Source organism: Polypterus senegalus, chromosome 7, assembly GCF_016835505.1.
Source record: "Polypterus senegalus isolate Bchr_013 chromosome 7, ASM1683550v1, whole genome shotgun sequence".
NCBI lineage: Eukaryota > Metazoa > Chordata > Cladistia > Polypteriformes > Polypteridae > Polypterus > Polypterus senegalus.
The window spans coordinates 109,252,809-109,269,262 of record NC_053160.1 but is presented as its reverse complement, the minus strand read 5'-3'; the positions used below and the strand labels follow the sequence as shown (position 1 = coordinate 109,269,262).

The 16,454-nt window shown below is 38.7% G+C and overlaps 1 protein-coding gene across 1 annotated transcript in view; it reads left to right on the top strand.

The window, feature by feature from the left end:
• The window catches only part of aqp3b (aquaporin 3b), a 48,345-nt gene extending 35,645 nt beyond the window's left edge, over positions 1 to 12,700 (top strand). Inside the window, exons 4-6 of the mRNA XM_039759153.1 lie at positions 260 to 378; positions 1,497 to 1,714; positions 8,716 to 12,700. Coding sequence (XP_039615087.1) covers positions 260 to 378; positions 1,497 to 1,714; positions 8,716 to 8,890 — 512 coding nt within the window. The 3' untranslated portion in view covers positions 8,891 to 12,700. The remainder of the gene's footprint in view (positions 1 to 259; positions 379 to 1,496; positions 1,715 to 8,715) is intronic.
• Positions 12,701 to 16,454: the final 3,754 nt, after the last annotated feature.

The window sequence follows — 16,454 nt, the reverse complement described above, 5'->3', positions numbered from 1 at the left end:
CTTCAGATATGCAACTTTGTCATTTATATTACTTGAAGTTGATCTTGTATAGATGGTTAGAAAATAGCAATTTGCTATGTGAGATTGTAAGCACCTTGGCTCCTGAAGCTATGCGTTACATCTTCCATAAAGCCTGTTTCTGAGTTAGTTCTTCAGTGTTAGCTATTCAGAACCTTTTTGACATATTAAAGATTCATAAATAAACTTTTAAGCTATGTCTGAAAGATTGTTGTTCATTCAATTTATGTTCACTTTCTAGATGCCCTTTGGGCCTATGGAGGTAATCATCTCCTTGTGACTGGGTTAAACGCCACTGCAGGAATCTTTGCTACCTTCCCTTCAGAGCATCTTACTCTTGTAAATGGTTTTTTTGACCAGGTAAAACCAATGCCAAGGGTTTTTTTTAAGACTAAGAGACATGTATTGTCACTCTCAAAAAAGTGAAATGATGGAAGTTGAGTCTAAGACTGATTTTTTTAAATGATAGAACTTAAAGTATAGTAAAAGCTGAGAAGGACTGTCAGTGCCACTTCTTACTGAAACAAACAAGATGTAAATAGATCCAAATATATGTGCTTGTGTGAAGGTCTTGTTTTGGTTCTGTACTTACCTCTAAAGCTGCTGGAATAGACCTGTGCTAATTCACTGTGTGGATAAATGGGTTAAACTATTAATATGTTTATAGATAACATGTAGAAAGGTGGTTTATTTACATAAAGGGTCAATGATTTTATTCAAATACACAATGTTGCATGTGAAATTCATCCACTAACAAGAAGCAAATAAATACCTTATAAATCTCAATTACAATAATGTTCATAAAAATAGCTTTTTAACTTATGTGGTTTGTAAATCTTCTTGGTTCACTCCGTCTGGCATCTTAAAACTGCCTTTATAACTTCATTCCATATGTTAGAACACTAACAGTATGCATGTTTATCGGATTTAAAATGTATTTAGCTTAATGCAACTAACAAAGAGTGAGCCACTAATCCTACTAGTTATGCCCTATCATCCTTGAAAATACTTGGCTTCTGAAGTGAGGCTCTGCAGTTTGAGAATTTTACCATTTTTGCTCTCAAAAGTCAACATTTCTGTATTGCTTCACATTTTTCTTTTGTTTATTGGATGAGCTTCTGAAATCCACTTATTTAGCTATTTCACACAAGCATATGCATCTAATAAGGAGACATATAATCAGGAAATATATGATATTGAGATGGTGGACATATAGTGGGTCAAAGAGTTTCATGTCACAGCAATGTTACTCCCTCTTGTTGTCAAAACAAAGGTTGTGAGTTTTGAGTAGAAAACTTAGATGTGAGTTCTACTCTTGTTTAGGGGAAAAAAACTGTCATGGGTGTTTTTATGGAAAACCAATTAAACCTGAAATTTTTCTGTTTTGCATTTCTTGCATAAGTTAACTGAACAGTCAGACAATAAAATATGTATATGGTGAAAGTAATAGTGCATAATACCTGTTTTTGTTTCTGCAGTTCATTGGCACTGCTGCTCTTATTGTGTGTATCTTGGCAATTGTTGACCCATACAACAACCCCATTCCACAAGGCCTGGAGGCCTTCACTGTGGGTTTTGTAGTTCTTGTTATTGGACTTTCAATGGGCTTCAACTCTGGATATGCAGTTAACCCTGCCAGGGACTTTGGGCCAAGACTTTTCACTTCAATTGCAGGCTGGGGTTCTGAGGTCTTCACGTAAGTCATTTATTGTGATTTTCTGTTTTTGTAACCTTCAAAACTAAGAAAATAGACTTCACCCAAGGATCAAACATAACAAAACACTGTAGTTCTGAGGATAAAAATGATTTGCTTTCTCCTCAGTTAGGCATCTCTCCCTTTAACTCCCCATCTTTAAACACATTTGATTTAAGTTCCTCACTTATTAGCCCTGCTTTCCTTCAAACCAGTTCTGATTGCCCGTAATTGTAATTTTTCAGCTCTGATTTTGGATATCACATTTTGAGGTCTAAATTGAAAGTAAGATTGAGGACATCATTGTTAGGATGGTAGAAAACAAACAAACAAACAAAAATAGTAGTATCATTTATACATTCATTCCCTAAATTCAACTTTTAATTAGGGTAGCTCTGAAAGTACATTTTAGTTAATTGAGTACTGGTCTATCAAACATGTAATGATAAAAAGTTGTTTTGGAGTACATGAGAATTTCTGTTCTTTAATCATTTTGAGCGTAAGCAGTGATCACAAAGATGGGATGTTCACAGAAGTATACTGGGGCATTATATGTTATTCTGACATTTAATGGAACCTCACCTTCTTTGAAGGGATGAGTTTATGGGTGTAGCAACCAGATGGTGAATAAGGAATATGAAGCAAATGTTGAAGAAACTAAGATAAAAAGACTGAATTAAGATAACTAATTACTGACTATTCAATGAACACTGTTGAGAAAAATGGTGTGAAATGACAGGAAACTGACAGTGTTGGCTAATATATGTGAAACAAAATGTTCCGAAAAGCTTAGCAAAGAGGTATAGTATAATGGGAGTAGAGCAAATCAGATCATCATGAGATCCTCATGCCGGAATATAAACAGTTTCATTCATGAAGCTCTTGTCACGAGGAGGTGAAGTGCAGGTCTGCCCAATCAGAAGCCATGCTGCAGGACGTGCTTGATAACGTAGACTGGGACATGTTCCAGACATGTGCAGATAACATCAACGAGTTTGCGGAAGCAGTAGTTAACTTTCTTAGTATGCTTGCTGATGAAGTTGTCCCCACAGTGAGAGTTAAATCTTTTCCCAACCAGAAACCGTGGGTTGATAGATCGATCTGCACGGCAGTAAATGCTCGAATCCCTGATTATAATGCTGGACTCACTACTGCCGATATGAGTGCCTACAAAGTGGCTTCATACAGCGTTTGACATGCGGTGAAAGTCGCCAAATGCCAGTATCAGGATCGAATAAAGCTGCATTTTCAACACGGCGACATACGGAGCATGTGGCACGGACTGCATACCATCACGGACTATAAAGGAAAATCTCACGTGACGGTAAGCACAGACTCTGCCTTTGCATTTGCTAACGAACTCAACGCGTTTTATGCCCGTTTTGAGGCTAATTGCGCAGCTAGTGCTAACTACTGCCTGACTACAGAGGACGGTGACATCATCAGCATTGCAGAACACGATGTGCGTACAGCACTGAAGCAAGTAAACATCAGGAAGGCGACAGAACCAGATGGCATCTCTGGATGCCTGTTGCATTGCTGCACTGACTAACTAGCTGGCGTACTCACCACCATCTTCAACGAGTCTCTAGCGTTGTGGTTCCTATGTGCTTTAAAAGATCCACAATCATTCCTGTTCAAAAGAACAATAAGCCTACATGCCTGAATGACTACCGACCTGTTGCACTGACATCAATAGTCATGAAGGTGTTCAAGAGGCTACTGAAAGACATCATCTCATCTTCCATCCCAAGCACCGTTGACCCACTCCAGTTCACCTACCGTCCTAACAGATCGACGGAGGATGCCATTTCCCACATACTGCACACCACCCTCAGCCATGTGGACAAGAAACAGGGAAACTAGGTGAGATTGTTGTTCATTGACTATAGTTCAGCATTCAATACAATAATACCCGGTAGGCTATTTGTGAAACTGAGGGACTTAGAACTCAACAACCGCTTGTGTATGTGGGTGCTGGACTTCCTCACAGGGAGAACACAGGCAGTGAGGGTTGTAAATGTGTTTCCAACACCACCACCATCAACACAGGAGCTCCACAAGGGTGTGTTCTTAGCCCCATGCTGTACTCCCTCTACACCCATGACTGCACGTCCACGCATTCCTCCAACATTATCGTGAAGTTTGCAGATGACACGGTGTACTGGGCTTCATCGCGAACAACGATGAGACGGCCTACATGGATGAAGTTGCAAACCTGACATTGTGGCGTCAGGAAAACTGCCTCCAGCTCAACATCAGCAAAACCAAGGAGCTGGTGGTGGACTTCAGCAGGAGACAGCAGCGGGACTATAAGCCCCTCATCATTAATGGAACTCCAGTGGAAAGAGTGAACAGATTTAAATACCTGGGGGTTCACATCTCTGAGGACCTGACATGATCTGAACACATTCAAGTTCAGAGCAAAAGGGAAAAGCGGAGACTCTACCATCTCAGACAGCTTAGGAAGTTTGGGGTCTCTTCAGGGATTCTAAAGACTTTCTACTCTGGCGCTGTGGAAAGTATCCTGACACAGAACATTACATCCTTTTTTGGAAACTGCTGTGTTCAGGACCGTAAAGGCCTACAGAGAGTGATCCGTGCAGTGAAACGCTGCTGCAGGTCAGCTCTACCATCTATGCAAGGACATTTACACCAGAAGATGCAGGACCAGAGCTCTCATCCCAGCAATAGCCTGTTTCATCTGTTAAAATCAGGCAAAAGGTTTTGTAGTATCATGGCCAGGACAGAGAGACTCAGAAGGAGTTTCCATCCTCAAGCCATAAGACTGTTAAATCAGAACATGGCATCTCATCCATGACCCTCCACATACTTAGACTTAACTGTAAGTTGTACTGTGCAGTCTACTCTTAACTTATTTTGGAATTTGTCTGTCATTTAACTATGCACCTGTCTAAATTTGGTTTTGCACATTAATCACTGCACTATTGCACCTTAACACTTAATTCTACTTTATTCACTTAATTTTACTTATTTATTATGTTCTATTATACTGTTATCTTTCAATCTAGGACTTTTTGTTAATCTCACTGATATTTTTCTAACTTTGCACAGTTTTGATAAACGGATCAGAATGCATTTCACTGCGTGTTGTCCTGTATAACTATGCATGTGACAAATAAAGAATCTTGATCTTGATCTTGATCAAAAGAGAGGCCAAAGACCTGGTGAATGGGTAAATATAGCTTATGAATAGTGCTGTAATCTAACAAGTTTCTTGCTATGTCAAAAATATGGAAGAAAGGAATTTGAAATAGCAACTGACCTACCTTATTAAACCCAATTAAAAGATATTAAACTGATTGCTTATTTATTTCTGGATCATGTTTTTGATAGAAAACATGGTGTGAGTTGAATAAAACATTTAAAAGGAATTATCATAACATAATTGGAAATAACTCAAATATGATATAGATAGATAGATAGAACTTTACTATTCAATTGGGGGAAATCTGGCATTTTACAGAAGCTCTACAAATACATAAATAAATTATATTATGATAAACAACAAACTCCCCTCAAATATACACCTGAATGACTAAAAAGAAAAAACAACAATGAAAAAAAAACTCACAAAGGAGCTCCTTTCTTGACACATTTTTGCTGAATAATTCTTTGGCTGAAAGTACTATGTGTTACTCATAAAAGATTTTTTTTTGTAAAAACCCTCGGGTCATAAATCAGTTTTCTTCTGTTAGGTACTTACCTCATGAGACACGAATGCTATCTAGTGACCTGAGACAAAGACTGGACTCCTTCAGTATTGTGTCTCTTTGGAGAATCCTTGGGTACCGCTGGTTTTATTTTTGATTTTTGTGTTGAATGAGCGGTTGGTTACAGAGTCCTGAATGAGACTTATTACTTGCATTGTGAGGTAATTTCAGTTATGGCATTATGCCCATGTGGCTCACAGGATCCTCATTGCTGAGGACTCCTATGTAACACCTGGCCACTGGGACTGGATTGTGTGTCTGCCCCTTTACTAAAAAGGATCCCAAGCTGTTTCATCATGTGGTAGATGCAGCAACACAGTCATGTCTTGCAAACATGTAGCAAGACAGAAAGCACCAGGACTAAAGACTTAGACCTTTGTCCTTTTGCTAAGATATGGGGAGTCCCACGCATCCCTTTCTAGTGACCGTATGACCACCCCCATGCTCTCCTAATCCATCTATTGACTTCATAGGAAGAGTCACCAGAGACATGAATGTCACTGCCGAGGTAATGAAACAAGGTCAACACTCTCTCCGCAGACAGACACACTAATGAGCTCTTAGGCGCAGCCATCAGCAAAGTAATTAATTAATGCACATTTAAATTAATATACAGCTGAATTATTTCTTTGGGTCTTGTTAAGAATGTTGGAATATGCATAATTCATAATGCATAATTACATTTATTTGCTGCATTTAATGATTATGGGACCAAAAACAAATTATATAAATTAATATATATATGCAAAGAATTTGCAAAATTCCACTGGTTATTATGGCATTGTGTCTGAAAGAAATTAAAATAGGCTGTGGTGTGCAGGCTTATTCTGTTCATTGAATCATTCCAGTTTTGCTTTTCTTTATGGTGGCCCCCAAAGGGTGAGAGGCAGAGAACCTAAACGCACAAAATAAGACATGACAAGCACAATTTAAACAAGTGACACTCACAAGACCTGCCACGCACTAAATAAGACATGAGGTGTTGTGCACAGATTGAGTGTATTGAAAAGTAGGTACGAATTCAAAATAAAAAAAAAATGCTGGTTGGTGGCAAGGACTGTCAATTACAACTTTTTGTAATTGAATTTTACTGAATATTTAAAGAGAGAGGAGTCAGATGAGGGCCTCTGGTCAGGATGCCTCCTGGACACCTCCCTGGTGAGGTGTTCCGGGCACGTCCAACCGGGAGGAGGCCACGTGGAAGACCCAGGACATTCCCGGAAGAGCTAGAAGAAGTGGCCGGGGAGAGGGAAGTCTGGGCCTCTCTGCTCAAGCTGCTGCCCCCGTGACCCGACCTCAGATAAGCAGAAGAGGATGGATGGATGTATATAGCAGTCAGAGCCTATGTGAATAAAAGAGTATGTCTTCAAAATTTGCCTTCAGCTCCAATGCAGCAATTCAAAATTAATAAAATAAAACCTAAGAGTCATAATCTTCTGAAACCTTACAAGATTGCATGCATGCACAGTGAGACAGACTCAATCATTATTGTAGTAGTATCCTATATGTGAAAGGCCAGAGGATTAGCAAGAGCGCATCGCCTTTCACTCTGTATCTCTCTGCAGACCCCTTTGTCATTTTGCGGAGACTTCTGACACATCTCCAAGTTCACCAAAACATGTTCCGCAATGTAAGAATTGGACTCAGGGAGTATGTTCTGGATCTCCCAAGTAGGTTTCCGCCCATTTGATGATCCCCAACAAAGAGACCATGCTGTGATAGGATTGTTCCCAGGTCAGCTGGGTGAGTTTATTAGGTAGAGCCTTTATTAGTAAGGCGCAGGCCATATGTTCGACTGTTTGTCAGGCATTCATTTTATTTGGCTTTAGCCAACATCCGACTTTATACCAAAGTGCATGGGCCTCTTCTTGGAGGGGTTTTCCTGGGTTAAATTCCCAAGTCATGTCCCTCGCCTGCCAACCTGAGGCATCCCCCCTCCTTTATCAAAGGAGTTTTCCTTTGTGGGGTTTTTGGGATTGGTCCCCTTCCTTATGAGCCTATAATAAGGCCCCTCTGCGTTCCTTTCTGAACCCGGCCCTCGTGTGTAGGTCCCTTGCCTCTTTAGAGGTTTCTGGGTTGGAACATACCCCAGATTCCTCGGACATTGTCGGACCCCAACTTGGTAACTCCGGAATGGTACTCTCCTACCTGAAAGGTCTTCAGTTGGTTGGGATGATCATGTGTTGAGACTTTGTTTTGTGTTGGCTTCCAGTTGCAATAGTATGCCATGATCCTGCCAACTACCCCACTGTTAAAAAAGTTGTCGCAACAAAGGATAAAGGTTTGGGGCAGCCACCTGTATGCTGCCCCTGACTGTAAAAGGGTATAGAAAACAAGAATGATGTGCTTTAGGTTGGGTTCCAAGACTGAACTGATGAGGTTTTGAAAAGATGGCGGCATTATAAGGCAGAAAGCAGAAGTGATGTCATTTGGCTGGAACCCGGAAGTGACATCAGTCTGAGCACCGGAACCAGAAGTGATGTTAAATTAGGCAGGTTTACCCGTATTTGGCCTGCAGAGATAACAGAGGTAGGTTTAGTGCACTCTGTCACCCCCTGGCCTGGTGGATAATTACCTCCACTTGGTCCACTCAACTCCTTCCTAGTCGGCTGTGTTTGACCACATATTTAGTTATTCAGTCATCTCACATACAAACCATAATTGACAAGAGAGCATTTGTGTGGTTGTCAAATCTATCATAAAATAATCACACTTTAATACACTGGAACAGTGTGACTACTCATAATTGTTTACTGCCTGAAATGTATTAGGACTGGTTATTAAAATGTGATGCTTCCATGACTACAGTCTGGTTATATTATTTTAGAAGCTGAACCTTGGCCATTTAAGGCTTTATATGTAAGAAGAAGGATTTTGATATCAGCCCTAACCTTATCTGGAAGTTAATGTAAAGTCTTAAGAACAGGAGTTATGTGGTTGTACTTCCTTTAAATTAACTGAAAGCTGCATATACTGTATGGTTTGAATAGCCTGTGAATAATGTATTGCAGTAGTCAGTCCTACTAGATACAACAACAAACAATAAAATGACAAAATAATATAAAGAAGAACAAGTACAGGTTGATGATGCCTTACTGAATATTAAATATATTAAATCACCCTTTGCAGTCTTAAGCTGACTAACGCTAGTGAAAAAGCATCTTTAACCACTATCTGTATAATATGTTTTGACCTTATATCTGTAGGTAATTTTGTGTGCAAAACTAATTTCTGTTTTGATTTTGTTTGTTTGTTTTCTGTTCATTTTAGGGCTGGAAATAATTGGTGGTGGGTACCAATTCTTGCCCCCTTCTTCGGAGCCTTCGCTGGGGTAATTGTGTATCAGTTCATGGTTGGCTTTCATGTGGAAGGGATGTCAAAGCAAAAGAAACAAAGTGAAGAGAACATCAAATTGTCCAATGCAAGTTCTAAAGATATGGCATAATTTGGTCAATCTCTTCATTAGCCATAGAAGTGACCTCCATCTCCTGTCAGAAGACTGATGCTCCAGTTAAATAAAAATACTGGAGAAGTATTGTAGGTTTTCATTTAATATTTTCCAAACTTTGCAGGCCAGTTGGGTAATATTTGTCATGAATTTTAAATTAAATTCTGCAGACATCCACATAATGCTATGTATACATCATTTAGTGGTCACAGGGGTATGAGGGTTAAATATCCAGTCTGATAAATGCAAAAAAAAAAACAAACCTTGTGATGGATCAGTTCTTCTCATGCAACATTGGTTTTGTTAAAACATTTTCCTTCCTTTTTGGCCATTTTCGTTGCTAATTCAACTGACCAACCCCAAATTAATATTTTTACTTTGTGTTCTATTTTTTACTTTTAGAAGCATTTTATTTCAGGCTTTTTTCATCTCTATTATGCACCTTAGTTCTTGTTGCTTATATTGATGAGGTAACATATTAGAAAGGGTTGATTAAAGTCCTGGTAAGTTATAACAATGATACATGTTGTCTTCATTGTACAATCAAAGAAACAATCATCAAAACAAAAACATCTGCCTCCCTTCTGTCTTTCTGACTTAAACGGAAAGCATTTACTACAAAGTAAAACATTATCTCTAATGTAAAGATTTGGTAAAGAGTTCTTGGATTTTTAGACAATTGGACAATAATTACATATGCTTTATTTCAACTTTACAGCAACAAACCTCTTATGATTTTTTAAACTAAAACTTACACACATATAAATTAGGGACTTAAATGTGCACAGTTGTCCTAATTGTGCTTTCTGGTTACGTGGAAATTAGACATTTTCTAAGTCTGGACAAGCCTCTATAGCACTGGTAATGTGAGTTGGAGTTACAATTTGTGTTTTGATCTAGTCCTGGTAAATGAGGAGTGCCTTTCCCTGCCTTCAGGGATCCTTCTGACACTTATTTTTATTTCAGCTTCATAGTTATTATGCTATTCTATGGTTCCTGTTAAAGCCTAACTCTCAGAAATTAATCTGCTTTATTAGACTTGTATGCGTCTTGTGAACCTTGAATGACTTAATAATATGTTTTCCTCTCTTTAGCCTGTAGATCCAGTATGGATCCTAGGACTTTGTCTGAACTTTTTTTGAGTGGTGATATTAAGCTGTAAAATGTAGGATCTAATTGCCTGATAATATCTGATGCATTAGTTTTAAGAAGAACGTGCATTCTTCCACTTGCATACTATAGTGTAGTGTAGATTAGTGGTCTTTAACTTTTGTCCTGGTGGTATATAGTTCCTTAAATTGCTCTAATGCATGTGAATTAAAATTACCTAGCAGTATGAAATTTGAAAAAAGCATTTTGCTTGTAAGAGTACATTCACATTGTGAAATGCTTATTAAGATTTCTTAAATACACGGCTTCCAAAAAATATACTTTACGTTTAGCTGTATCTGACATAGTAGCAGTAAATCGCAGTAAATTCCCTAGTAATGTTGAATGTTATTTGTCATTTCTTTATTTTACTTTGATATTACCAGCAACTGCCAAATCATGCAAGGCTGATGTCAGGACTGCTGTCATTGTTACCAAGATAAACCCGTACCCCTACTCCTTATTTAATTCAAGGAGATCCAGAATTTGATGGATAGATAAAGTGTAAATGGATGAATAGGAAATTCCCACCTAAATCACTAAAAGAATTCCAAAACTTTTTTTCTGTGTGTAATTTTGCAGCTTAACTATTATAATGGATTGGCAGAATGGTTATCACTGCTGTGCTGTACAGGGACCTAGGTTCAGTTTGTTTTCTAATTATTTTTTTGGTTAAGTTTTCATGTCAATCTCCCTGTCTGTGTGAGTTTTTCTCTGGGTACTGTGGTTTCCCTCTATAACGAAAGATGTGAAGGTTAGGCTGATTCACAACTCTAAGCTACCCTTCTAAATGTAAGAATGTATATGACTGGTTTAGGGTTGTTTTTTGCCTTGAATGCCCCTGCACCCCTGTATTACAGTAAATGTGTTGAAATGAAGTAATGAATACATTTCAGTATTCATGCTAAGCATCTTTAAATCCAACTTAAGAATCAAGATAATATTGAATAACGAAAGCATCATTTGTGTGTCCCAACAAAATTAATAAGAAAAACTTTTGCAAAGATTTTTTTTAGTAAAAAAAGAAACTAGAAGTGTTATTTTGGTTAATGTAAATCTAAATCCGGTTGAATGTATTAGGAAGTGATAGAGGGCATCTGTAAATTAAATGATTTAATATCCTGTTCAAGTCTGTGCTACCCTTATGTATGTTTGTTCCAGGACATTGCTTTCTAAACTGTGCCCAATTTTTCCATTAAACTAAACTCTTACTTAAGTGTTTGGTTAATTCTGCTCTGAGCTATAGAACTTAAACAGTCCACAGTGTTTAATTTATACATTTAGAAATATGCTGGTGACTTTGCTTTAAGTACACGTAATCTATTACCCATTCTCAGTTCCTTTGTTTACTTTGTTTTTGTTCACTTTTTTTTATTTTCTCCCTTCCAGTTAACAATGTAGAGAAGCAAGTAACAGGAACATTTTATTTACTGTACCTCTCTTTCTCATTTATTATTAAGTGTTAACTCTAAAGATGCATATGACATTACACAATAAATAACCAGAAACATAGCTTACTGCCCCATGCATGTATGATGTCTGCCTTATGTTTAAACAGAAAAATAATTTTTTGAATTAAGATAGGAGTCAATGTTAAAGTTCAGTTAAGGAAAAGAATAATGAGGGATTAAGGCATTACACTCCAACACAGTGCTGTATGCACATTTCCTTTTTGCGTGTTGTTAATTAAAATTTTACAAAAATGTTTGAGCACTAGTAGGGCTATTATTATCCTGCTCAGAATGACCGAGAAGTCTTTTCCCCCATGTTTCTAAAGTCCTTTTTATGGTGACTGATTATGATGGACAGACTCTTGTCTGTCTCTCTCACTCTCTGTCTTGCATACAGACATGCAACAAAGCCATAGCTCATCAATTAAATAATTTTACTACAGTATTTGAAAGCATTATGAAATGGAAAATGAAAATAGCCTGATTTAATGTGACTTCACACATAAATATAAATGAGATTATTAATGTTGTAGAAAATATACAGTATAAGTACATAAACTTGAGCTATAAATTGTATGTTAAAAATTTTAGACAGCCAATTTTTCAGTTTGCAATGCTCAATGTGTTGGGCTCTTATAAAGTGCTGTGGTTTTAGTTTATACCTACAAAGCAATTTAATTCCTTGGAGCATCGTTTTGAAAAAACAAATCCTAAGAATCAGACTTAACATAAAGTAAACAAAAACAAATAAATATGCTAGTGTTTCTAATTATTAAAGACATTTTTAATAACTTTTCATTTCATGTATGCAGCTCATTTCTTTTATTCATCCTTTCCAATATGGTGGAAAGCGTGCAGTAATTCTAATTTTTTTAATTTTTAACATTCTGTTGATGCCACTGTGGTTTGAATACAAATTAAAACTTCAGGAGGTGATATGTTATTAAATGTAATTGATGGGATCCTCAAATATCTAATTTCTGTTGTATTTTTAAAGACATATAAACCAGTCAGGTGTGGTACCAAGGTGGTGAGATTTATTTAATTTTCTTTTACAACTGTCCAAAACCTTTTCCTTCATGTGCGAATAAAGTATATCTCATTTCACTGAGCCTTTAAAAATAATGATGAAGCTTTTGTGAGCAATGTATATTATTTTCTTTGTAACATGTGGCTTTTTTCTTTGATAAAACAGTGCTTCATTAAATCTGTCTACAATCCTTCTTGCTCCCCCTGGACCTACATAAATACTTGAGTATTATACATTTTCTGCCTAAATTGGCACAATTAAGCCTTTCTCACATGCTCACATTTCTCTCATGAATTGCTGCCCAATTAAGTCTCAGTCTGGTCACCTCCCAGCACTGGATTCAGTTGGCAAATAGAAAAGGGGCAATGATATCATCCTCACACTTGGTTTAATTACAGGCTGTGAAAAGATTAGACTTGACACACTTAAAAAGGTTTGGGACAGCCAGCTGGGTGGTTTGTCAAATGGGTTTGGTTTTTGACAGAAGTGTCTCTGTTGGAGTCCAGACATGAACTATGATGGTTTTTAAAGATGGTGGTTTTAAGTAGTCAGACCGGAAGTGACGTTGGGAAACTGGAAGTGACCTCCTTCTGATGTCAGTCAAGGTACCAGAACCGGAAGTGACATCATCCTAGGCCCCCCTAACAGAAAATGACATCTTCCTAGGCCCCATAACAGGAAGTGACGTCTTCCTAGGCCCCTAACAGGAAGTGGCGTCTTCCTATGCCCCAGAACTGGATGTGACACCATCAACATTGAGTCAGACAGGTTTTCCTGTGGCTGGTCTGCAGAGATAACAGGAGAAGGTTTAGTGCACACCGCCACCCATTTGCCTGGCATGGAATTACCTTCACTTGGTCCAAACAACGTCCTCCTACTCGCACGTGCGTGACAAGGCACTGAATCAAATGCACACATGAATACTTTTAGGGACCACATTTACAAGAACATTCAGGCTAAGTGCCCTCTGTTATAAGCAGGCACTTCTGTCAAGTCCATTGTGCCCCATCCAATTTACCAACCAGTCCCCCTTCTTCTGGAGTATTTGAGGTATACTCTTTGGAGTGCTCATTGCAGTGACTATTGTCTGGTTCTCTTCACAAACTCTGCATTTAAGGGCTGTTCCTAAGGAACGGTGTGGGATCCTATCCCTTTGATAAGTCCATATTAGAAACCTTTTCCTTTCTTGTGCTCTTGAGCTCACTACAACCTTCGACAATCTCCAAGTGTCACAAGTACAAAAATGTCTCAGTTCCCAGATAGTGGCTTGGTGAGCTTTTTAAAGAAGGCACAGATTCTTTGCCTAATCTGCTAGGTGAAAGTGCCAGTTCCTAAGATTAATAAAGTGTTAATAAAGTAGATGCCCAAGACTGCAACTAGCTTTGAGTAGGCAAGTCTAAAGTTCTTAAATATAGTCACCCTTTCATTGTTGCATGGATTAGGAATCATACAAATTGTTTACCTATGCTTCTGTTAAAGTGTATAAACCTATGTCAGAAGGGTGGCTTGAGAATAACCTTGTTTTGACTGGCACAAGTGATAAGTATTTTGCAGGTTACATAGCAAATTATTTCCATATTGATCAGTTTGGTCAGGAAGTCCATTATACCATTTTTTGAATAGTTCTTTGAGCATAAATATTTTTATAAGTTATCCCAAGCTACAGTTGACCATCTCTTGTCCAAGGGTGATTTCTGCTTCACACCCAATATCACTGTGGTAGACGGCAGCTGTCTGTGATCTTGTAATGGATTAAACAAATTTAAAAAAATGAATGGACGGACCATGAGTTGGCAATATTTTAAAACTTAAGAAACACTTAATAAAGAAATAACAACAACAATGCAGTTCTTGTATAGCTCAAAATCGCACAAGGAATGCCTCAATGGGCTTGAAGCGGCTGGAAGCGCTGTGCCTCTATAAAGACACAGTTCACATGCACTGTAGTGTGGGAGGGGGTGGGGTGATGAGTGGAGAGGCAACAGTTATGTATATAGTTTAAGCATGTTCAATCATAAAGTCAGTAGTTTTTGTCTGCATTGAGAAAATGTTGTTTGGCATGTTTTCTTCCCTCGCAGGGAGCTACAGTGGTGACCCCAATGCTCTTGGACAATGCCAGAGTTATGTTAGTCCTGTCTGCAAGTTACTGGAGTTTTGGGATCAGCAAGCTGCAGCATGGTTTGCCCAAGCAGAAGCACAGTTCGCATTGTGGGACATTAAGGCAGATGACACAGGGTACTACTATGTCGTTGCAGCTCTCAGCGACTCCACAATGCCCAGGGTGGTGGGTCGCTTGAAATGATAGCTTGAAAATCCCCCGGACACAGACAAATATGTAACCTTAAAGGCATACCTTTTTAGAGACATATGGTGGCTACTATCATTGCCAGGCTTCGGAGACACAAAACCCTCCACGTTAATCAATCAATCAATCAATCAACATTTATTTATATAGCACATATTCATACAAAAAAAATGTAGCTCAAAGTGCTTTACAAAATGAATAGAAAAATAGAAGACACAATAAAAAATAAACATAAGTCAACATTAATTAACATAGAATAAGTAAGGTCCGATGGCCAGGGTGGACAGAAAAAACAAAAAAAAAAACTCCAAGAGTTGGAGAAAAAAAATAATATTTATTAAATATTATTATTATTAATATTATTATATAAAAATAATATTGATGGACCACATGTTAGCTTTGCTAGGCAGCCATAAGCCCTGTTTTATATTTAGAGAGCTCTTTCGCCAACAGATGTCGGAACAAGTGTGCACTGCTCTGGCCAATGTGTCCATCATTGACTACCGAGAGTTAGCCAAGATTGCCAACAGCCTGCACTCTTCTTTGCAGAGCTCTCTTTCTCCTGCAACCCTCGGCAGCTCTTCTGCTGCTATTCCTCCTCCTGCCACGATCCTGACAACTGACCTGTGTTTTTGCCATGCCAGTTTGGCAAGAACACAAAGAAATGCCACCCTCCTTGTAAATTTAGCCCAACCAGGTCAGTCAACACTCAGCCGTAGATAACAGATGCCCAGTCCGGCTGCCGTTTTCTATGTGATACTGGTGCATAAGTGAGCGTGCTTCCTTCATCACCTATTGATGTGGCTTCAGGGAGAGAAGTGCTCATTCTGGAGGCTGCTAATGGCACTAGGATCCCCACCTATGGAACACAGCATACCATCTTATCTTTCAGTAGAAGACATTTTACTTGGAAATTTGTTTTGGTCAAGGTAGCCAGGCCACTACTGGGTGTGGACTTCCTGTGAGCAAATGGGTTGCTGGTTGATGTTAAGAATCATCGTCTTGTAGATGCAAAGGACTTTGTCACCCTTCCTTGCATACTCAGCAGTATCACTACTTCTGCCCTGTACAATATAATGGCTGCGACCTGCAACTTCACCTGCCTTCTCAAAGAATTCCCCCAGCTTTCAAAACCTACTTTTTCCACAGCAGAAACCAAGCATGGCATGGAACACTACATTTCTACTTCTGGTCCACCAGTCCATGCCCACTGGCGATTGTGAAGGCTTAATTTAAAAACATGGAACAACTATGGAATTGTGCGGTGATCAAAAAGCCGGTGGGTGTCATCCCTGCTTATGTTGCCCAAACCAGGTGGAAACTTCCGACCATGTGGGAATTACCGCCACCTGAACAATCACACTATCCCAGACTACTAACCAATTCCACACATACAGGATTTCTCAGCATGGCTCTCCAGGGAAGTAATCTTTTCAAAGGTGGACCTGGTCTGTGGCTACCACATTTTGACCATATTCACGTGGACATGGTAGGCCCCCTTCCTCCTTCACACAGTTTTACATACCTGCTCACTATTGTTGACAGGACCACCAGGTGGCCTGAAGCTTTGATGTCCACAACTGCAGCAGAAGTAGTGAAAGCTTTTAACAGCACTTGGGTTGCACA